General features: G+C 52.3%; 6 protein-coding genes across 6 annotated transcripts; 3 read left to right on the forward strand and 3 right to left on the reverse strand.

Moving 5' to 3' along the window:
* Nucleotides 1-100: 100 nt before the first annotated feature.
* MYCFIDRAFT_35428 (uncharacterized protein) lies at nucleotides 101-4631 on the forward strand (the record flags this gene model as incomplete). The annotated part of the gene is made up of 3 exons (XM_007921755.1): nucleotides 101-386; nucleotides 441-3417; nucleotides 3467-4631. 3 exons carry the CDS (start codon nucleotides 101-103, stop codon nucleotides 4629-4631), a joined length of 4428 nt encoding a protein of 1475 aa, XP_007919946.1.
* Nucleotides 4632-8122: 3491 nt separating this feature from the next.
* On the reverse strand, nucleotides 8123-10649 carry MYCFIDRAFT_159998 (uncharacterized protein). The gene has a single exon (XM_007923532.1). It carries the CDS (start codon nucleotides 10480-10482, stop codon nucleotides 8356-8358), a length of 2127 nt encoding a protein of 708 aa, XP_007921723.1. The 5' UTR covers nucleotides 10483-10649; the 3' UTR covers nucleotides 8123-8355.
* A 200-nt stretch (nucleotides 10650-10849) lies between these two features.
* On the forward strand, nucleotides 10850-11976 carry MYCFIDRAFT_185355 (uncharacterized protein; the record flags this gene model as incomplete). Its single annotated transcript, XM_007923533.1, has 3 exons — nucleotides 10850-10972; nucleotides 11041-11083; nucleotides 11138-11976. 3 exons carry the CDS (start codon nucleotides 10850-10852, stop codon nucleotides 11974-11976), a joined length of 1005 nt encoding a protein of 334 aa, XP_007921724.1.
* Nucleotides 11977-12398: 422 nt separating this feature from the next.
* MYCFIDRAFT_128367 (uncharacterized protein) lies at nucleotides 12399-13553 on the reverse strand (the record flags this gene model as incomplete). The annotated part of the gene is made up of 4 exons (XM_007923534.1): nucleotides 12399-12719; nucleotides 12771-13089; nucleotides 13141-13332; nucleotides 13504-13553. Coding segments are annotated over 4 exons (882 nt in total), but the record flags the coding sequence as incomplete, so codon positions are not given.
* Nucleotides 13554-16215: 2662 nt separating this feature from the next.
* On the forward strand, nucleotides 16216-18756 carry MYCFIDRAFT_170423 (uncharacterized protein; the record flags this gene model as incomplete). The annotated part of the gene is made up of 9 exons (XM_007923535.1): nucleotides 16216-16851; nucleotides 16879-17097; nucleotides 17132-17401; nucleotides 17431-17438; nucleotides 17470-17554; nucleotides 17590-18491; nucleotides 18541-18590; nucleotides 18617-18669; nucleotides 18721-18756. 9 exons carry the CDS (start codon nucleotides 16216-16218, stop codon nucleotides 18754-18756), a joined length of 2259 nt encoding a protein of 752 aa, XP_007921726.1.
* Nucleotides 18757-18804: 48 nt separating this feature from the next.
* MYCFIDRAFT_58079 (uncharacterized protein) lies at nucleotides 18805-21093 on the reverse strand (the record flags this gene model as incomplete). Its single annotated transcript, XM_007922025.1, is given in 4 exon segments — nucleotides 18805-19513; nucleotides 20358-20382; nucleotides 20394-20572; nucleotides 20623-21093. The coding sequence occupies 4 exon segments, from the start codon at nucleotides 21091-21093 to the stop codon at nucleotides 18986-18988; spliced, it is 1203 nt and encodes a 400-aa protein (XP_007920216.1). The 3' UTR covers nucleotides 18805-18985.
* Nucleotides 21094-21295: the final 202 nt, after the last annotated feature.

Here is a 21295-nt window from a genome sequence, read left to right on the forward strand (position 1 = left end):
CTGCTGCTCACGAGAACATCACTTCACCCATTGCTCTTTCCCCGCAGCTTCTGTGTATGTTCTTGTGCAGGACTTGGATGTGATCGTCCAGCATAACACAATGGCGCCGTCTCGAGCAGAACGACTGGCCCAGTTGCGCGCTCTGCGTAAGGCGGGCAAGACTGCATTCGACGACTACGAGGTGCAGGAGGCCGAATCGATATACGAGACTGTCGACGATGAGGGGTACAAGAAGGTGGTCAGGAGTCGATTGGATCAAGATGACTTCGTGGTGGACGACAATGGCGAGGGTTATGCCGACGACGGACGCGAAGACTGGCAGGATGAACGACAGCCCATGGACGACAGCGAGAGTGACGACGATTTGCCCAGAAACAGCAAGGCCGGTAGGAGAGATCTGGCCGCCGTGACGCTCGCACGATACTAACAAGATTACATAGCCAAGCGAAAGCGTGAAGAGGATGCCGAGCGACAGGAGAAGCTCACCAAGGGCATCAGCAAATACTTCAACCAGAAAACGAACAATGCCGCCCCAAAGCCGAAGCCAGTACGAACGAGAGAAGATGACGACTTTATGGCCGATCTCCTCGGCGAAGTCGATGCGAACGTACAGTCACGAGCACCGTCCTATGGCAAGGCCATCAAGAGCAACGACCGTCGAAAGACGAGAGTGCTTTCGCCTCCCCTAGAAGATCGAGAACCTGTGAGACATAGCCAAAACAAGCCCGCCGCTGCGCCTGTCGATTCTTCTCCCCCAGCAATGATTGCGAATGACGATGACGGATATGTCGTGCCCCAAGATGACGATGTGCCAATGATGAGTGACCCACTGCCTTCTTCTCCTGCTGCAAAGGCGGTAGAGCGCAAAGAGCAGTCCACCATCAAGGCTGAGGAGGCAGAAGAGGAGGACTTAATGGAAATCGCTGAAGTCAACGCTGGCTCTAAACTGAAGAGCGCAAATGTCAACATTCGTGGCAGCCGGCCCGCGCCAAAGCTCGCAAAACCGGCCTACCCTACGCCAGACAGCTCTTCGCCTTCGAGAACGCCCGCAGAAGACGTTGATATGACCGCTATCAACAACGTCGCTTCAAAGCTCAACATTCTCAGCAGCCCAGCACAGGAAACTGTCTCTGCTGGCAAGTTGGATTCGAGAGATGCTCTCGAGGATGACGGCTCGCTGCGCTTCTTCTGGACCGACTACACCGAAGTCAATGGCAGTCTCTGTCTTTTCGGAAAAGTCAAGAACCGAAGGATGGGCGGATATGTATCCTGCTTCGTCAAGGTCGACAACATCCTGCGCAAGCTCTACTTCCTTCCGCGAGAACACCGCCAGAAAGGTGGCAAGGACACGACCGAAGAGATCGACTTCTCAGATGTGTATCAGGAAGTCGATCAGCTGATGACGAGAAACAAAGTGGCGATGCACAAGATCAAGGCTTCGACACGCAAGTATGCCTTTGAGCTTCCTGGCATTCCCAAGGAAGCTGAATACTTGAAGCTGCTTTACCCATATGACAAGCCCGCCATTTCTACTGACTACCGGGGCGAGACCTTTTCGCACGTGTTCGGCACCAATACAGCTTTATTCGAGCAGTTCGTGCTCTGGAAGAACATCATGGGTCCTTGCTGGCTCAGCATCGAAGGCGCAGACTTCAACGCGGTCAACAATGCATCTTGGTGCAAGCTCGAATTGCAGGTCAGCAGGCCTAAGGGTATCACCACTCTCGGCGAATCAGACAACCTCGAGGCTCCTCCTCTGACCATGATGTCAATGTCTCTCAGGACCACTTTCAACGCAAAGGAGAACAAGAACGAGATTCTGGTTGCGAGCTTGCGCTTCTATGAGAACATCTCCTTGACGGACACGACCCCTGCAGAGCAGCTTCCTAGCAGACTCTTCACCGTTATGCGACCGCTCGAAAAGGATTATCCGCAAGCGTTCAAGGCGCTCGTAGAACAACAAAAGCATCAGATTAAGCTGGAGCGGAGCGAGCAGGGCCTTCTCTCTATGCTTCTTGCCATCATTCAGCGACACGATCCGGATGCTATCATTGGCCACAAGCTGGACGATGTAGACTTTGGAATCCTGCTCAGCCGCATGCGTGATCGTAAAACTCCTGGCTGGCACCGTATCGGCAGGATGAAGCGTGGCGACTGGCCCAAGAACGTTGGCAAAGGTGGCGGCAGCTTCTTCGCCGAACGACATCTCGCGGCTGGACGTCTCCTGTGCGATCTCGCCAACGATATGGGTAAGAGCATCATGACTGCATGTCAATCCTGGAGTCTGGATGAAATGGTCTCTCTATATCTCGGCGGCAACTACATGCGCAAGGATATCGACAACGACAAAGCACTGTCCATGGCCACGTCAAAGGAAGGCTTGATGAACTATGTCAAGATGTGCGAGATCGATACCTTCTACACCGCTGCTCTTGCTTTCAAGAGACAGCTTCTGCCACTGACCAAGGTGCTTACGAATTTGGCGGGTAACTCATGGGCTCGAACATTGAGCGGTACGCGATCAGAGCGAAACGAGTACATTCTACTTCACGAATTTTATCGAAACAAATACATCTGTCCGGACAAAGTATGGGGCAAAGGTGCTCTCAAGAAGACGGAAGAAGCTGATGCCGAAGGCGAAGAGGGCGCTGACGCCAAGAAGAAAGACAAGTTCAAAGGAGGGCTCGTCTTCGAGCCAGAGAAGGGGCTTTACGACAAGTTCATCCTGGTCATGGACTTCAACTCGCTATATCCTTCTCTCATTCAAGAGTACAACATTTGCTTTACCACTGTCGACCGAAGCGATTTCGCCGAGGAAGATGATCGCGTTCCTGAGGTTCCGGAAGATACCTCTAACAAAGGTATTCTCCCAAGACTTATTCGAACCCTGGTCAGCCGGCGACGAGAGGTGAAGAAGCTCATGAAGGACAAGAGCGCCACTGAAGACCAACTTGCAACCTGGGATGTCAAGCAGATGGCCTTGAAGCTCACAGCAAACTCCATGTATGGTTGTCTGGGTTACACCAAATCTCGATTCTACGCCAGACCTCTCGCTGCCCTGACTACCTCGAAGGGTCGTGAAGTCCTGCAAGCGACGAAAGATCTTGCAGAATCAGCACATGCTCTCCGTGTCATCTACGGTGATACCGATTCCGTCATGGTCAACACCAATGTCGACAACATCCTCGATGCATTGAAGATGGGCAAGGAATTCCAGAAGAGCGTGAACGAGCGGTACGAGCTGCTTGAAATCGAGATCGATCACATCTTCAGGCGTCTGCTTCTGCATGCCAAGAAGAAGTACGCCGCGATCCAGATGGTTGACACTGGCGACAACACCTGGAAAGAGAAGCTCGATGTTAAAGGCTTGGATATGAAGCGAAGAGAGTACTGCCAGCTGTCCAAGGAAACCTCAAAGTAAGTTCCAGGTGTATCTGCCATTTGACATTTGCTAATAGTGGTTCAGGGAGTTGCTCAATCACCTTCTTTCTGGAGAGGAACCGGAAGTCGTCGTCTCAAAAATTCACGATCATCTTCGTCAACTTGGTGAGAAGATGCGCAACAAGGAGATTCCAGTGCACAAGTACACAATATACACGCAGCTCGGCAAGAACCCCAAAGACTATCCCAATGGTAGCACGATGCCGGCAGTGCAAGTTGCTCTGAAGCGCATGGCCAAGGGCAAACAAGTCCATGCAAAGGATGTGATGTCCTTTGTCATTTGTGGTGACAGCGAAGGCAAGCAGGAACACGCAGCCAAGAATGCTTACGACCTCGAGGATGTGCTTGCCAAGGACAGCGGACTGGCGCCGGATGTTGACTACTACCTCCACAAGCAGATCCTGCCGCCGGTCGAGCGTCTCTGCGCGCCTATCAGTGGCACGAATGTAACATTGCTGGCGGAATGTCTTGGCCTGGACACCAGCAAGTATCGTGTCTCTGGTGCTGCTAAGTCCTCGGAGCAGAGCAACGAAATCACTCGTTTGGAGTCTCAGATCCCAGATCACGTTCGATACAAGGATTGCGAGCCCTTGGATCTCTTGTGTCTGGGCTGCAAGCAGCACTTTGAGTACCGTGGCATGAACTACGAAGCAGATCCTGCGGAGACGCCTATCACACCTATCGGCACACTGACTAACGATGGCATCGCATGTCCAAGAGCAGAATGCAAGAAGCGCATGGCAACACTCTCCCTGACAGCGCAGCTGGAAACTCAGATTCGACGGCATACTGCCAGGTATTACTCTGCCTGGCTGAAGTGCGACGAGCCAACCTGCGGTATCCGGACTCGTCAAATCTCTGTCTATGGACATAGATGTCTTGGACCCAAAGGCCTTGCATACGGCTGCTCAGGGCGCATGTCTTTCGAATACAGCGAGAAGGCCTTGTATAATCAGCTGCTGTATCTGCAGTCGATCTTTGATGTCGACAAGTCTTTGGAGAAGATGGGTGCCGGCGGACTTGTGAAGCCTGAGTATGAATTGAAGGAGAAGGCGAAAGTGCTAGCGGGTATGAACAGAGACCGCTTCGCGGTATGTTGGGATGTGGTCAAGGCGTATTTGGATAAATCTGGATGGGGTTGGGTCAGTATGGACTCATTGTTTGGATTTGCGATGAAGCAGGTTGCATAGGCTCTGCATGGTGTAATCCATTTTATGATAAGTGAATATGTTCTGCTGCAACGGCAGTATTGAATGAAAGCGATATCTACCCTAGCCGCCTCCCTGGTGCGGTGGTCTCCAGCGTGGCTTGCAACATCTTTTTCCTTGCAATACGACGTTGGATCCGGATCTTCTTGCTTCGACGCACCTACAATATCGATTTCTTGTTCTTTAAGCGGGTCTGTCAAACAACGGTCTGGGCGGCCTCTTTCATGCCGAGAGCTGCACCGTCAATACATTGGTACATGCGCCTCAACCCCGGCCCTATGCACGATACCGCCTTCCCGCCTCCTCGAGTCTGCTTAGCTTGGACGCCTTCTATGCCTGCGGGATACCGCCAAAGATGAGCTGTGTCAGCGCTTCTTCGACGAGGCAGGATGTTCAGCCTTGCGGGAGGATATTTATTCTCTTCGTTGTCCTGCAATCCCGCTCTTCCATCACCTTGACAGGAAGAACAGGCGACCGAACCTTTTTGTCACGACATTCAAAGCTTGTTCTTGTCCTGGCCTGCCTGGAACTCGGTCTCTCGTCAACGATGGCTGCCTCTGCGTAGCAACAAATTGCGAGCTTTCATGAACGAGAGGACAGGAATGAAAGGCACGACCCTGCTTTGGCCACGCAAAAACAGTCTCCTCTCGCTCAGCTATGCGACGTACTCGATCGACTACGAAGCCTTTCCATGTGTGACGGGCTGGATGTCGCAAAAGAAGAGTTTTCAACGTTCTTCGTGGTGAATCATCATCAACCTCAAGCACTGACGCAGCACGTTCAGGCTGTGGAAGCTGCTCGACTGTCCTTGATCCACCTGGAGTCCAATCAGATCGCGCCAGCTGAGCTCGTGTGGACGCATAATCAAAGAATTGTTCCGCTCCTTGACAGTCTATTGCCGGAAGACGACAGTGCATCAGTAAAGCCTGCCGAGGGTGGAGCTCTGACTGTGAGAATGGCTTATCTTGCTCACCTGAAACTCATTGGATACGCAATCGCCAACAACTTCTCTGGAATGGACGACTCAACTTCGCGAGACCTGACCTATAGATTCCTTCGAAGTGTGCTATGCCCGATACTTGGAGGCCAGAGCATTGACTTGCGGCTGAAAAGAGACATCTCACAGCTGGCTCTACTCAAGCCCGTCGCTGAGACTCTCTTTCGAGGTGCCGTTGAGGATGGCGATGCTACTGCTGTCAGCCATGTCTTAAGCTGGCCAGGTGTTGAGATTGACGTAGATAAGACGCTTTGTACCCTGAATGGATCCTCCCTTGCTCCAATAGAAGCTGCTGCTTCCCTTGGCAACCTTCAAATTGTCCAAGTGCTATTGCATCACAATGCAGATATCAATATATCCACCGATAGTGTATCCACGGGACCTGGGAATAATTGCAAGTGCTCGATGAGGTAAATATTCTAGGCTGCGCCTTGACTCGCGCATGTAAAAGCGACAATATTACCATAGCCCGCAAGTTGCTAGAGTCTGGTGCTTCCACGGCTCGAGATGGCTACACAGCCGTGATGGGCTTTGAACATGATCCAATGTTTTCAGCGCCTTGCCTATGCCCATCAAGACAATGAGATTATCTACTTTGAGAGACCAGACATTCTCGATCGCGAAATTCAGAGTAGAGATGAAGAGCCTTTGACGTTCCTCATAGAATGCGGGCTCGATTTAGATGGACCTACTCTGGATCGTCACACCGAGACACATCCTGGTGGGACCCATCAATGTCACATTTGTGGCTCTGAGCATAGTCGGAGAGATGTCTTGCTCAAGCATATGCGAGATGAGCACCCTCCTGATGCACAGTCATGATGCGAGTAGAATATCCGAGAAGGCGCACACTCTTAGGTTTGGGATTTTGAGCATATGGTAACTAGCGCAGGGCATGCAAGCAATCCAATATCTAAACAATCCGATCCACCACTTTCCTGATCGACCTGCCTAACATTACAACAGCACACCCCTCAAACCCCCATCTGCCTCAACGTCTCAATCTGCGCATTGACCTGGGCAATAGCCCGGTTTATATTGTTGCGTACATTCATGATGACCGGACCGGTCGAGGAACGAGTTGACTTTTGTTGCATATCAGCCATAATATTTCTAAAAAAAAAAAATTCTGGTGCTCGGACAGTTCGTACTGGCTCGATTGGTAGATTTTCAGCTGTGCTTGCAAATTCTTGATTTGCCCGATCAGGGCATTTCTTCGTCGTAGGGATGCTTCTTCCATTTGGGCTGCTTGTGCGCGCGCGTTGCCTCTGTTGTTGTTGGAGTTTTCCTGGTAGGGGGTTGTTGGGAGAGTGGATGATATTTGGGAGTTGTCTACCTACCTACTGCAGCGGGGCGTAGCAAGCAAGCATCAGGGCCCATCGGCAAGAGACGAATATGCGGCCAGGTGCAGGTTATTTGCTTGGATGTGCCCTGATTCTATTCTGACCGTTTGTTTATTCACATCTTTCTGTGATGTAGCTTGCTTGAGGCGGCCTCAGAACATTGAATTCGGCAAGGATTGGAGCTGAAAAGCTGCTCGGCCTCAAAATATGCAATAGACATCGTTGGTTATTACCTGATATACTGCTACATCTGTGTGCGGTACAGGGCCGTAGAAGAGTCCGTCCCATCCCATCCCACATGAGCACGTCTGTAACACTTAATCGTAGCCACGACCAGATTCGGCAGCCTCTCATCTCAACGTCAAGCACCACATGATGGACAGCGCATTTGCCCAGCGCCTCCACATCCTCCGCACATGACCCGTCTTGTCCCTTGGCATCTTGCGCACTGCATCCAAGGTGGCGTGGTCGCACACCATGGACACTCCACCAACGCTGCGATCATCCCTTGACCTCCGCAATTCCCACATGTTGAAACTCCAGAGTTGTTGCAACGATTGCACTATGACGCTGATCAGTCAGGCACGGAAGGCAGTATACCGTCACTCGAATAGCATACAAATCGTTCGTTGGTGCGGATTCCGAAAGGCTGATGGTGATCACCGTGATGACTGGGTTTGGCTTTATGTGTTATGATGTGGATGGAAAGTGAGACTCGAGGTTGTTGCTTCTGACCAAAGATGGCACTTTGTACGAAGGACTGCTGTAGCTGTTGTAGCGTGACCCTCACGACCGGTGAAGAGGAGGCTGAGAGGCGACTGGGCTGATTGGTTGCCTTCGTCGGGCCTGTGATTGTCGTGAAGGAAGCTTTATTGGTCATGATCTGATGAAGTAGATAGTACTGGTGGGGTTCGAAAGTGTTGTCGCTGGAAAGGTAGTGCCGCGGCCCTGGTGCAGGAACATGGCAGTAAGTACTTTCGGAGCTGGTCGCTTCGCCAGATGTCGAAGGATCGTCGTAGCCTTGACCACACTCATCGATCTCAGATCATGATCTTGGAAGTCTATGTCCACAATGAAGTTTTGTGTACCCGACGAGGCTCCATTCTTGGAATCAGTCCGAATGCTCGAGAGATCGGGCGGAGCATCAGAGTCGAACCGATGCAGGAAGTCTTGTCCAATAGGTCTCACGGCTGCGATGCACCCAGATTTTGCTCCTTGCTTTGTGTGCATGTGGCTCGGCAAGAAAACACACCTAATGTGCTGCAGATGGTAGATAGTGCCTAGACCAGAAGCCTTCGCCAGTACTAGAAAAGAGAAATGGATATCTCTTTGCTCTCTCGAGCACCAACGAAATGCCAGCTGATTCTCACGCAGCAATATCCTCAATCCTCAACAACCCATCCGCCATCCCTGCCGCAGCCCATCCCCCCACATGCAAATTCGGATTCCAAGCGAGTGCGGTGATCGCAGACTGTTCCTCATAGATCGTCTTAAAGAACACACCATTCTTTGAAGTTTGAGAAGACTTCGGGTCAAGAGAGATTTTTTCCGCTTTGAAGCCTTCCGAGATGCGCGAGAGACCGGATTTGCCAAGTCCAACAGCCTGCTCTTGACGGCCTTCGGCAGCGTTTCGTTCCTCCTCGCTTGGACGTCTCCACTCGTGTCGAAACCAGTCTTGTTGCCACATGGCTATTTTTCCTCCATCTACAACTCGTCTGAGTGGGTTGTTGCCAGAAACTTCACCGCCGGCCGAGCCCAGTAGTACGAATGGATGACAGGGACTGGAAGCCATACATGTAGACGCACTCCTCAACCTGCCAAGGCCAATCGTGCTAAACCATCTTCGAAGTGGAAACGCTTTTAGGATCAGGTTGTCCTCGACAACGAGAGCACATTTGCAATGCTCCAGCCATGATAGCGTATTGTGCCCGACGCGCACACGAGGGGCTACAGCAGTGGCGCTTGGATCTTGGAATGGTTGGGAAATGTCTGTCAGTAAGGTGTGACCGGTGGCGGAAGTTGTGATGAGCATGTTCGGGAGCGATGGCCAGGCTGTAGCTATGGCGAGAATGTAAGATGTGGTGACACTGGCGTATGATGTGGGTCGAGGATTAGGATGGATCTTGGTCATACTTTCGGCAAGATCCCAGATAGCGACACAGCCGTTCGCACATCCAGCGATGAGACGCCGAGAGTCAAGCCAGGCCATGCACGTGCACACTGTATCTGGAGGTTTGCTTTCGAAGGCAAATGTATCGATCAAACGGTAGGTGGTCTCATCTTCCGTGGGCCTTTCCACATCAATGACACGGATTGAGCCATCGAAGGATACACAGGCCAATAGACCGAGGGAATCCATGCCAGTTGCGGGTACCGGGCACCACTTCAGCACTTTGACATCACCCATTTCTGCTCCTATCACGAGCGATAGTTTTGGCGGCACGCTGCTGTCAATGTGACCAGCCTCACTCGCGCTGAGTTCCCATATCTGGATACTCGACAAGTGCTGTGGATGTGGTGCGAATGCAGGTGCTTCCGGCGTCTCATCAGACGGTCGCGTGGGCAGGACGCTGATTGCAATGTATTGCTTACTCCCAGGCTGGTTCGGCACCCAGTCCAGACAATGTACTCTCGCGCCTAGATTTAACAAGAAACCACTCTTGTACTCGGCAGGCCTGACTTCCTTCCATTTCTGACCTGGTTCGGGGTCCTTCCGGAATGGTTCGTGCAGTGGCAAAGACTCGCGAGGCTGCAGAGTATGCAGCTTCTGCTGATTCACTGCTCCCATCAAAAAGTGTCGCTCGTTTGAAACATCCACGGGCATGTAGTCTTGCGCATCTTGCTCACCCATGGTGCTGATTTGCTGGCGTTGCGAAAACCATTCTTTCCCACCGTCGTTGCTGTACCATTTCCAATTCTTCTGGGACTCCTTAATGGCTTTCTCATACGCTACGCTGTACGAAAATCCGCCAGCCCCGGACTTGCTCGCCTTTCGACTGGGAAAGCATATCTCAGCGCCCCACCTCGCTCTCGCCTTCATCAAAATGTCCGCATCAAATTCGCCCGTACCAAAGAAGTACTTTCGCCTTTCCTTCTTCGTGAGCCTGTTATGAATGTTGTCCGGTGTTCCTCGAGTGAAGGGCCGTTGGTTTTCTGGTATTGCGAGCCGTTTGGCCTTTCGTGTCGGCTTTTTTGCTGGGGGTTCAGGATCTGAGGCTATTGACATGTCGTCGTCCAGCTCGCGCTCGCCGACATGGCTGGCTTTTTCGCTGACATGATCCAATTCGCGCTCAACTCCAGACATGACATCGTCGTCTTCAGTCTCTGAAGGCTCAGCGCCTGCCTCAAATTCGTCTGCATCTTGGTCAAGGGCATCTGGTATCTCTTCATCTGAAGCCTCAGACTCAGACGCAAGCTCCTCGATGCCCTCGAAAGCATCGATGGTGTAACGCTTGCGAGGCGTATTCTTGTTCGAAGAGCGTAGACTAGCCATCACGCACTGCGATGATTGAGAAGTGTATGAAAGGATTTCGGGTACTTAGCCTCATATATGCAGGTACCGGAAATCCGACGCGAAACTCACACGCCACGCCTTGTGCTGGGTCGCTGCTGAAGCTTTTCTGCGCAGAATATCATTGTTGGCGCAGAATGCGTAATTCCGAGCTTGCACACATTGCACAGGTGCTTTGCTTTACTTCCGAGAAGCGTGTTGGTGGTGTCCGGAGTGAAGAAGTGAGGTCGAAAGATGCTTTCACCTTTCCGGCAACTCCATCTTGGCTTCCGCCAAGACCCTGGCGCGTCGAGGGAGAGGAGAAGTCGGCAGCCGGATTGTCTGGAAGCATTCCACTCAAACATGCATCATGCGACAAAATAGACTGCTGGGAGGGTGTCTGATACCTCTAGCATGGTCCATCATCTTCTTTGGTGGGCTGGCCAATGCCAGTATAGGTGACAGGTTGCCAGAATTCCGGCAATGTCTCCAGGCGAGTGCAAATCCATCCAGACGCCATGCTCAGCACAATATGCGAAAAGGTGCTGATCCAACCACCAGGACTGCGAAAAGGCAAATTGTGGTGCAGATGGACCTGCAATATGTATGTACTTTCACGAAGATATGCTTGCACATCAGGATCTGACATGGTTTCCAGCACTCCATCATAAACTCCTCCTATGGAACTGCCCATCAGAATGCGATTACACATGCCAACACATCGTCACCGATCAACGCCTCGCCCGTGATCCACCCTACCTCGAACCCGTCGTCCAATTCCACGGCAAATGGCCATTCTATCGATTCCTCGGGATGCAAGAGCCAGCCTCCGTTCTCTTCAGCCTGCTGAACTTCCTGGCTCATGACTGGGGCATGAAATCCATACGAGAAAACATACCCGCGAGATACCCTTTACGAAAGTACTACTTGGCATTTGGATACTTTGGATTGGCGAGCTGGGTGTTTAGTATGCTCTTCCACACTCGGGACTTTGGCGTGACGGAAAAGTTGGACTATTTCGCGGCGGGAGCAAGCGTCATGTATGGCATGTTCTACACACCCATCAGAATCTTCCGGCTGGATCGCACGGAAACGCTGGGTCCGAGCAAGACGGGTACTGTGCTGAGATTGTGGACGCTGCTGTGCGCAACTGCATATCTCGGTCATGTGTCGTACTTGGCATTCTGGAGGTTCGACTACACCTACAACATGGCGGCAAATGTGGTGGTGGGGTTGATTCAAAATGTGCTGTGGACATGGTTCTCCGTACAGAGGTTTAGGAAAGTCGGGAGGCTGTGGGCGGCTTGGCCTGGTCTGATAGTGTTCTGGATCCTGTTCGCAATGAGCCTGGAGTTATTTGACTTTCCGCCGTGGAAGGGAATGGTGGATGCACATGCGCTGTGGCATCTGGGCACTGTTGGGCCTACGATATGGTGGTATAGATTCTTGGTGAAGGACGCAACGGAGGATCTGCAGAGTCAGAGGTTGAAGCAGTAGCGTTGTCAGCTGTAACACTGCGCCAATGCATGGGAACATATTACACTGCCAGCTCTGGAGTCTTCGTCTTCCCTGTCAGCGCATCATCTCTTGCTACGCAGGACAACCGTACGGCATCAGCGAGCACTCACTATCGCCCATGTTGTGCGATTCCCGTGAAGAGAAACTTGATTGGGTATGTATGTCGAGGAAACATGATCGCGTGGAGGCAGGCTGTGCATCGAGGCCGCCAATCTCGGCCGAGATCTTGCATGATATGCTGTGATGGAAAAGAGTCTGCTGAAACCAGCCGGGGATGAATACTAAGCGCTCTCTATTAGGTATATAAGACTAGAACATTACGACTACGGCGCATTATTTCCAGTCCACAACTTTCCAATCCACTCACTCGATTACCCCCCACCCCAGCGGTAATCCATCTCTTACACGTACTCAACACACATGGCCGGTGAGCGGAGATCCATTACGTCCGCAATTGTGGCATTTGGAACAATTCCAGCCATGAACAGAACATGCTTCAAAGTCGTAGTCGGACCATCGTCACCACAGTATTGGGTGAATTCTGGGCCAGGGGTTTGCCATCCATTCTGCCTGTTGAAGTCGTCGCCTGGGGTGTTCGGTCGGCCCATCTCGGTGAGTCGAGTGCCGAGATCGGCTTGCTGCCATGACCACCAGAGACGATCGAGGTTGGTGTGGTGGAGGAAGAAAACAGGATCGGCAGGCGCGAGCAAAGCATTCGCCATCTGAGAAGCGTCAGTATTGCTTGCCGCAAGTCAAGTTTGGAGGGATCATACCACTTTTCCAACGCCGTTGTGACCTGCGAGATGCACCCAATTTTCGTAGCATGAGCTCGCACTTGCCCAGTTTCCTTCATTGAAGCACTCGTCCACGTTGGACTGCTTTGCGCCGGAGAATTCTTCTTGATTGAAAGATCGAGATATGCAGTAAGGTTCGGCGGGTTGGAAGGTGTCGTTGTATATCATTGAAAAGTTTTTGAAGGGTCCACTTGTTATGCACTGGTCGCTGCCCTCGCCATTGCCGCCCATGCCGTAGGTGTTGTCCCAGACGGCAGAGCCGGCGAGATTATTGGCGTCCGCGGCTTCATCCCAGTATCTAGGACTCGATCAGCATTGCTGTCAAGACATGTATCGAAGGCAGACTGACGGCAGGCCTGCATTGTATCCGCAGTGTCTTGAGGCAAGAGTCTCAAAGGCTTTGATGTAATATCGGTGCCATGGCAAAAATGCCGCAACACCATGAATAAAGTTTTGGTTTCGAATGTGAGCAAACTGGATCTCGTCCCAAAGGTTCTGAGCTCCAGCAAGGCCGGCCTGTGGCGGAGTCCTCGCAAGGCATCTAAGTGAACGCAGAGGTCTTAGCACGGGATTGCAGATGGGTATGTTGGAGGGGATTCGCCCACGCAAGTCATTCTTCAAGACTCGCCGGGACTGACGAGGCACAGAAAACTGCACATCACTCAGAACAGCCGTTCTCCTCGAAACAGATGCGATTTCCGAGTTGACTTACTGTACGGCGTTGATATACGCCATCTTGTCATCGTTGCTGAGTGCAGTCCTTCATGGCATGTCAGCAGGTCGAACTTGCCTCGGCCGCAAGAAGTCGGCGCATACCACGATCGCCTGCGCACAGGATTGGAGCAGGTCTGCCTTCTCTCAGGGAGGGATCTCGCAGGCACGGAAGCAGCGAAGAATACAACGATGCATCTCGACAACGTCCACATGATGCTGTCAACTGCACGGCCCGTATAAACGTGGCCCGGGGGAAGAATCAAAAAGAATTAGAGTGAGTGTGTAAAGATGTCCCAACAACAGCGACGGGAAAGGCTGTTGAGGAGGAAGAGGCAATACATACGAGCGCGAGAGCTCCGGTGCGCGTCACTGCCTTTGGCCGATTAGCACGGCAAGAACGCACCACAACATATCGACGATGCAGGCGAGGCAGTAGTCGGAAGGTGCGATGGTGTCAGGTACACTCGCACAGCGGTTTGCTCTCCCGCGTTCGTGGCACCAGAAGGTTTTGGGTAGAATAAGTCAACGGGCAGAAGTAACCAGAGAATTCTGCTCAAGCTGATTTGAAGAGCCAATTTTGCGGCCAGCGGAGTTCGGCGGAGGCCCCCCATGAGCGCCATGATAATATGATGTTTGGTGTTGGTTATCAATCTTGACGAGGACGTTGCCAGATACTGGTGTTCGTGTCTCAAGCCATTGCCCTTTGATTGCACTGTGGCGATGCGGCTATGTTCACGCGACGTTTCGTGCTTCCTGCGAGATGAGGTTAGTTGGGTGTGGCGCTGTCTGGAAGCGCGAGGGCCGTTTGCAGCAGTCATGGCGACGGCGACGGCGACAGCGAGTCTATCTCGACGAGAGCAGAGGTCAGCAGGAGTTGTTGAACAAGGCAAGGCGAAGAAGTCCATCAAGTCCCGCAATATAGCCGCCTCTTCTCCCCGCCAAGACAGACACTAGCGCGCCGAAGTGAAACACCAATCAGCGGCACCTTGCCAAGCTTCTCAACATCCAGCCTTCATGGGACTGGGAAACCGTGATCAACGACTCACTCCGCTTGGCAACAGCAGAGATTGATATTTCGATGCTCGGCCATCACTTCTGCATTCTCGTCAACACGATACAGAAGTGCCTTGCCGGCATTTCCTCCTCCCTGCTGTCCATCCCGTCCTTGACCACCGTACCCGCTGCTATCCTCCATATCCCCCATATCCTCCCATTCCCCCATATCCTCCCATTCCTCCCATTCCTCCCATTCCTCCCATTCCTGCCATTCCTCTATACCCCCCATATCCTGCCATTCCTCCATACCCCCCATATCATCCCGTTCCTCCATACCCTCCATATCCTCCCGTTCCTCCATACCCCCCATATCCTCCCGTTCCTCCCGTTCCTCTCATTCCTCCCATTCCTCTATATCCCCCCATTCCTCCCATACCCCCCATTCCCCTTATTCCTCCCATTCCTCCATATCCCCCATATCCCCCCATTGCTCCCATTCCTCCATATCCTCCATATCCTCCCATGCCTCCCATGCCTCTCATTCCTCCCATGCCTCTCATGCCTCCCATGCCTCCCATTCCTCCATATCCTCCCATGCTTCCCATTGCTCCATACCCTCCATACCCCCCATATCCTCCTCCACCTAGACCTTGCATGCCGCCAAGTCCTCCCCCGCGAGATCCATATGAGGCGCCATAGCCAGAGCTGTAGCCCGAAAAGCCATTGCCAGAGTGAGGCTGATAGAAGCTATATCCTTGACCACCGCCAGGTAGATTAAAGCTGCGGAAGCCGTTGTTGCTAAACATTTTGGTATTCGTTGAAGCCTGTGATTGATGTTTCTTGACCAGTCTTTGATGTCAGTGTGTGTGTGCTCCGCGGCTGAGTTGTCGTAGGTCGATGTTGGAGTTGGAGACCTAAGGCGAAGTTGACGGTTTATACTCAATGTAGAATCCCTTCACCGATGACTATGGTGGTGGCGGCAGGCGGCTTTGCTTGATGGAATGATTGCTTCACAGTGCTGTACTCTCATGCCTATAGGGCAGATTTGGTTGTATGACTGATCGCCATTATCGCGCACTAGGCTGGATCCCCAGAATGCTGGTCGGTGGGTGCTCTTTGGCCACAATCGTTCGTGTATGATCAGTCGTGGCTTTTGATGCCGAGGGCGTCCTTCAACTACGCCAAGTGAGAAGCGAAGAAGGGATGGATTGTAGAGTATTTCGGATGTTAGTTGGCAAACCTTGGGGCTCTGTTGACGCTCTGCCTTGGGCAAGAGACTACTGTAGCCATGATCCGCTCTCGAATCGGCCAGGTGAGACGCATAGCCCGAGACCAGCCATGCTGTTGACAACAATCCTCCGTCAATAATGCTCCCGTCCTATGCCTACGCCGTCGCGCTTAATCCTTCTTCAGAAGCCGACGAACGGATAGCTTCGGATGGTCATTCGGATAGCAGCACATGTTCTGCTGTGGCCGATGGTCGTGGGCATTCATGCATGTCTTGCTTGCATGAAGTTGACGTGAGAAATGGAGGTGGGGGTGGTCCCGGTGGTGCATAGGCGAAGCTGCCGGGTGAGACTCAACAGCAATTGACGAAGATTTGATAAGCAAAATTGATTGACCGAATTCCGCCAACATTTTCATCTCCGGTCAGCTACAGCGTCAAACAAACATTCCTTCTTATACACACACCTATTCTCAAACGTACACGATCATGTCACGATCAATGCGCCCCTTATCTCGCCGCCTCTTGAGCCTTCAATGCCGCCGCTATCAGTCGACGGAAGCTTCGGACAAGCCAGTGCACTCGCGCGAGCAGGTGCAGGACCTCCTCCATGAACAAGATGATCTATACCTTGCTGCGGTAAAGCGAAAAGTCGAAAGCATCAAACGTCAGTCGAGGAATATTGGTATGATTGCGTCGAAAATAACCAATGAGGGCGGATATATTCAGATCAATCCATCCATTCCAACATACAAAGCAGCGCCATGGCAGAAACAAAGCCAAGCCTACGAAAGTCTGGTGGAAAGAATGTTGAAGCAGACTGAACGCATACTTCTTAATGTGGGCGATCTTCAGACTGAGAGTTATCCTTCAGATTTCGATATTGGAGGTGATAGAGCAAGTGTGGCCGCTCTTGTGAAACATGATCGTGACAAAATGCTACGGCAGACACGCCCGGAGCAGATGGATGCTTTGGTTGAGTTACGGAACCACGAGTTGGCGCATAGAAGGAGATTTAAAGAGGGACTTGATTCATTCGCAAAGGAGGTGGAGAACTACAGGTTGGACACTCAAAAGACGCCGATGCCGAATTTGGGCATGGAGAGAAAGTCGCTGAAAGAGAATGTCAACGAAGCAAGAGATGATAGCTAGAAACCCATGCAGGATAATGAAGGCTGGGGATCACCTACGAAAGTCACCAAGATTGGTTCAACGCCAACATTGCAGAAGGTGAGCAACCCTTTCGACACGTCGAGCTCGAAGGATCCTGCGCGGAAATCTTCTGATCAGAACACTGCTCGACCTTCGACTGCGGATCAAGAAAATACGCGTGTATCAGCGAACACTGCGTCAACGGCAACCAACTCTTCCGTAAGCGAGCGTAAAGTAGACACAGGTGCTCTAGGGAATGCAGACGCATCCACGTCCTCATCGAAGCAAAACTCGCAGGACGACGAGGGCAGATCGGCACAGGGGCTTGAAAATGGCTCGACAAGCAAAGCAAAGGCCCCAAGGCCCAGGACGAGCCTGCTGGGCCTGCAACGGCAGCTCGAGATATCAAGATAGTGGAGACTCGTCAACGAAGACACGGCTCGATCTCTGCAGTCCACATAGCTGGCAGAACAGAACGTCAGGCCGTCAGAGATTTCGCAATGCCTTTGTCCCGTCCAGGATGGTGAACGCAAATGAAGTGAATGCTCGCAGGTGAACGAGTTGCCAACGTAACTCTTCTTGCAAGCTGAGCTATAAACCCTTTTCCCTCGTCGCAAACCTCTTTCTCTTACCATCGCGAAGACCAACCACCAGAGTCATTAGAACTACCTCAGTCGTACTGCCACTGATCTGAATTCATTGACTTCGAAGCGAACAGCGCGACCAAACATCGAGATGACTCGAACTCATTTCTACGACCTGCCCAACGAGGTCAAGCTTGCGATATTGGCCAACTTGCCAGCCAGAGAGATTCAGCGCGCTCGTCGAGTCTCTCGGCATCTTCGAGACCTCATCGACCTCGAAGCGAACCGCACTCTCCTGATCAACCCACTTCCGCCGAGCGTGGTGTCCATCAAGGAAGCATGTAACTTCCTGATTGATTTCGATGTCCAGAATGTCGACCTTCTGACGCTTTTGGCGCGAGTGGTGCAGCATCGTCGCACTGGAAGCCACGCCTGCTCAATCACGGCCAGGCTGTGGACACACAGACATGATATTGCTGGTTCTCATCTGCGCCACCACTTGGCAGGACTGCTCGACAAATTCCGACGTCTACACAACGAGTTTCATGCCTCCTCCAAGGACGGAGACGACGGATCTGCACCTCCCGCGAATCTTCTGCGCAGACTGTACGATCGCCTTCGGCGCCGACTAGGTGGCCGCACTGCCAATCGAGTCGGCGCAAGCCCTGCAGGTCCTTCAGCGAACTTCGCCACCATGACTGCCTTCAACCACTACATTACGTCTATCCACGGCGCGGTACTTCCCAGCTTAAATCTCAGTCAAAACCAGATCGACGACTTCTACCTCCGCGTCGTGGTTCACGGAGTCCCGAGTCGCGATGAAGAGACCCCTCACGTCGGATGGGTCATCAACCTTGACTCCGAACCCGATGCTCTCGGACTCCATCACCAGATCTGCGATCTGCTTGGACTGCCCGCACTCCCACCGCCTCTTCTGGCTCCGCATTCGTTGCAGTATGCCGTCAAGAGCCGCTGGGCCTGCGAAAAGCTCAGGGCATACGTCAATGAAGGAGAAAGGGAAATTACGGAGTTGCAAACCGCGGCGCTTAGGGAAGAGATGTTTTTGTATTGATTGAAGGGCGAGGTTGGGAAATGTGATCGATCGTCAGCTGCCGGTGTTCACGCCATGTTAGAGAGATAATAGGTACAGGGAGCCTTGTTTTGCACTCACAATGGCAAACTTACTGAAGGGGAAAAGTACCAAAAGGTGATTAATGAACCAAACGATAGCCTCCGCTCTAGAACACATGAATTTCAGCCCAGGGAGCAGCAGCAGGCAGAAGACCTCAAGTAGCAGCAGCAGCAGTGTCGAGCTAAGGTTTCAGAAGACTTGGAAAAACAGATTGTGAAATCGTTTGCATTTATGCTTCGTTCGCATGGCGCTTTGCAGCAAGCTATGTAGTTCTTGAAAAGCAGAAAACTCCACCATTCTTATTCTCATAATTCCAAGATGTGTTCCGTTCGTGGCCACATAGCACCTCAGCCTCTAGGTGCGTGCAATCACCTCTCCACCCCTAATACTCCTATGCCTCTCCAGCACCACCTACGACTGCGCTCTGGGCAGCAGTAGAAGGATAGAAGAAAGCAGCCACTGCAATGATGACATAAGCTGCAATCAACAAGCTTCCTTCCAGGTAGTTGCTTCGGCCATCGAGCACCAGGAAGTTTACCACAAAGACCGTGACAAAGAGACTGATAGTCTCAAAGAGGTTGAAGTAAAGACTCATGCTGGTGTTCAAGATCCAGCCCAGGAGGACAACGACGGGCGTGACGAAGAGTGCAATCTGAATCGAAGAGCCGACAGCAACACCGATAGCAAGATCCATTTTGTTCTTCGCAGCAACTGTCACAGCTGTGACGTGCTCTGCTGCATTGCCAACGATGGGAAGGATGATCAGACCAATGAAGGCTTCTGAGACTGGCGAGTCGGCGATCATAATCGGGATGGCGTCGACCATGAATTCAGCGCAGACAGCGACTAGAGCAGTGGAGCCGAGGAGGAGGACGACAGCAGCGGTGCGCGACATTTGGTAGCCATCCTCTTCATCGTCCTTCTGCGATCCGGAAGGCACGCCAGAGGCGTTGGAAGCGGACTTGGTCAGGCGCTGATGCTGAAATGGCGGAAGAGGATCTTGGCGCGTGATGGTACTATTGGCAGGAACAGGATTCGAATGACGCTCATTCAGCCGATCCGGCAAGGAGTTTGTACGGCGTAGACGACCAGCCGAAATAGAGCGGACGGGGCCGACTGGACGCATGGGACCTAGCGCGGGCGAAGCTCCAGGCTGAGTATAGTTGGCAGAGAAAACGTTGTTGCTGAGGTAGGTGGGCAGAGCTGGTCGATATCGCGATGAAAGCTGGCGCACATTAAGCCCCAGTTTGCTCGGTGAATCTCGAATCTCGTCCTGGGCTGGAGCTTCGGCGGTCTCCACATCGGCAACAGCTTTCTCGGCATCAGCCTCATCTTTACGATGACGGCGCTTCTTGTCCTTCTTCCTGGTGTGCTTCCTGCGGTTGAGCGGCTCAGGAGACTTGGAGCCGCTGTTGCTGCCCTTGCGCTTGGTGGCCCAGTCAAATACTCTGGTAATCCCGTTGTCCTCTTTATCCGCATCAGCATCTTCGCCGTTGTGGACAGGGGCCAAGGTTGATTCGCGACGAGAGCCTGGGTGACTTGGATCTCTGAAGTAGTCGGTCTGCTTTTCGGTAGATGGTGAGCTGACGACTGATGGCAGGTTTGATGTGGTACGAGTGCTGCTGGTAGAAGCACTAGACTTGCGACGCGTCCTGTGCCTAAGCATTCGCTTCACACGCTTACTAGCGGTGGCGATGGAACCGGAAGCCGAGGAGTCAGAGTCTGACGAGCTGGACGAGCTTGAGCTGTCAGACGAAGAAGACGAATTCATCATGTCGTGTAGCATTCCTGGATGTGACTCCTCATCGATGATTTCCTGTGGTGTACTTTCGTACATGTAGGCGTGAGATTTGAGCTGGAAGAGAAGGTACAGAATGTAGACAACGAGCAGCACAACACTGGTGCCTCGGCTGACTTTGAGAACCTGGTGGTCTGCTTGCTTCAAACTCTCATCGTTGAAGGAAGCGTGGAATGCAGTCTAAGAAATGATTAGCTGGGCCGACAAGGTTGAATGAGATCGGCACTTACGGGAAGCAGAAGACTCATGACACTCAAACTGAGCAGACAGGCGCTCATTTGCGTGACAGTGCTGTTGTAGATTTGCTCTCGGAAGCGAAGACCACCCAGGAGGAAGGCCATGCCTAGGATGAGGAGCAAATTGGCCAAAATGGAGCCGAGAAGGGAGGCCTGGACGATGCGAATCTCATCTTTGACCAGTGCAATGATGAAAATGATGAGCTCCACTGCGTTTCCGAAGGAAACATTCAGCAGTGCACCCCATGTGTCGCCAAGTCTGCTTGCCACGCTCTCGGTAGCATGACTGAGAAGTCCAGCAAGTGGGACGATGGCGACTGCGTTGATGGCGAAGATGACAGATGGGTTCAAGTTCGCCGCCTCAGCTGCAATACCTGCAGGAACGGCAATAAGGAGAACATTGACCCAGCTGTGGCAAACAGCATTCTTCAGATGAACGCCAAATCGTTTCGTGCCATTCTTCATGCGCGTTGGTATAGGTGGTTTCTTCCTGTCTTCAGTCGTCGCTATGGCGGAATCTCCCTGGCCCTCAGTTTGGGATTCGAGCGGGGGTGGAGGAGCGGGAGATGCCGACTGAGATATCGAGTCGACCTTGTTGTTCTGCGTGGACTTCTCAGAGTCACGTCCACCACCGTCTCGGACTCCATCCAGTCCATGCTGATGTCTG

Source organism: Pseudocercospora fijiensis (genome assembly GCF_000340215.1).
Source record: "Pseudocercospora fijiensis CIRAD86 unplaced genomic scaffold MYCFIscaffold_1, whole genome shotgun sequence".
Taxonomy (NCBI): Eukaryota; Fungi; Ascomycota; class Dothideomycetes; order Mycosphaerellales; family Mycosphaerellaceae; genus Pseudocercospora; species Pseudocercospora fijiensis.

What these genes read in the sequence shown, in the direction of transcription:
- MYCFIDRAFT_159998 (XM_007923532.1), bottom strand. Translation starts at nt 10,482, where the DNA reads ATGGCTAGTCTACGCTCTTCGAACAAGAATACGCCTCGCAAGCGTTAC.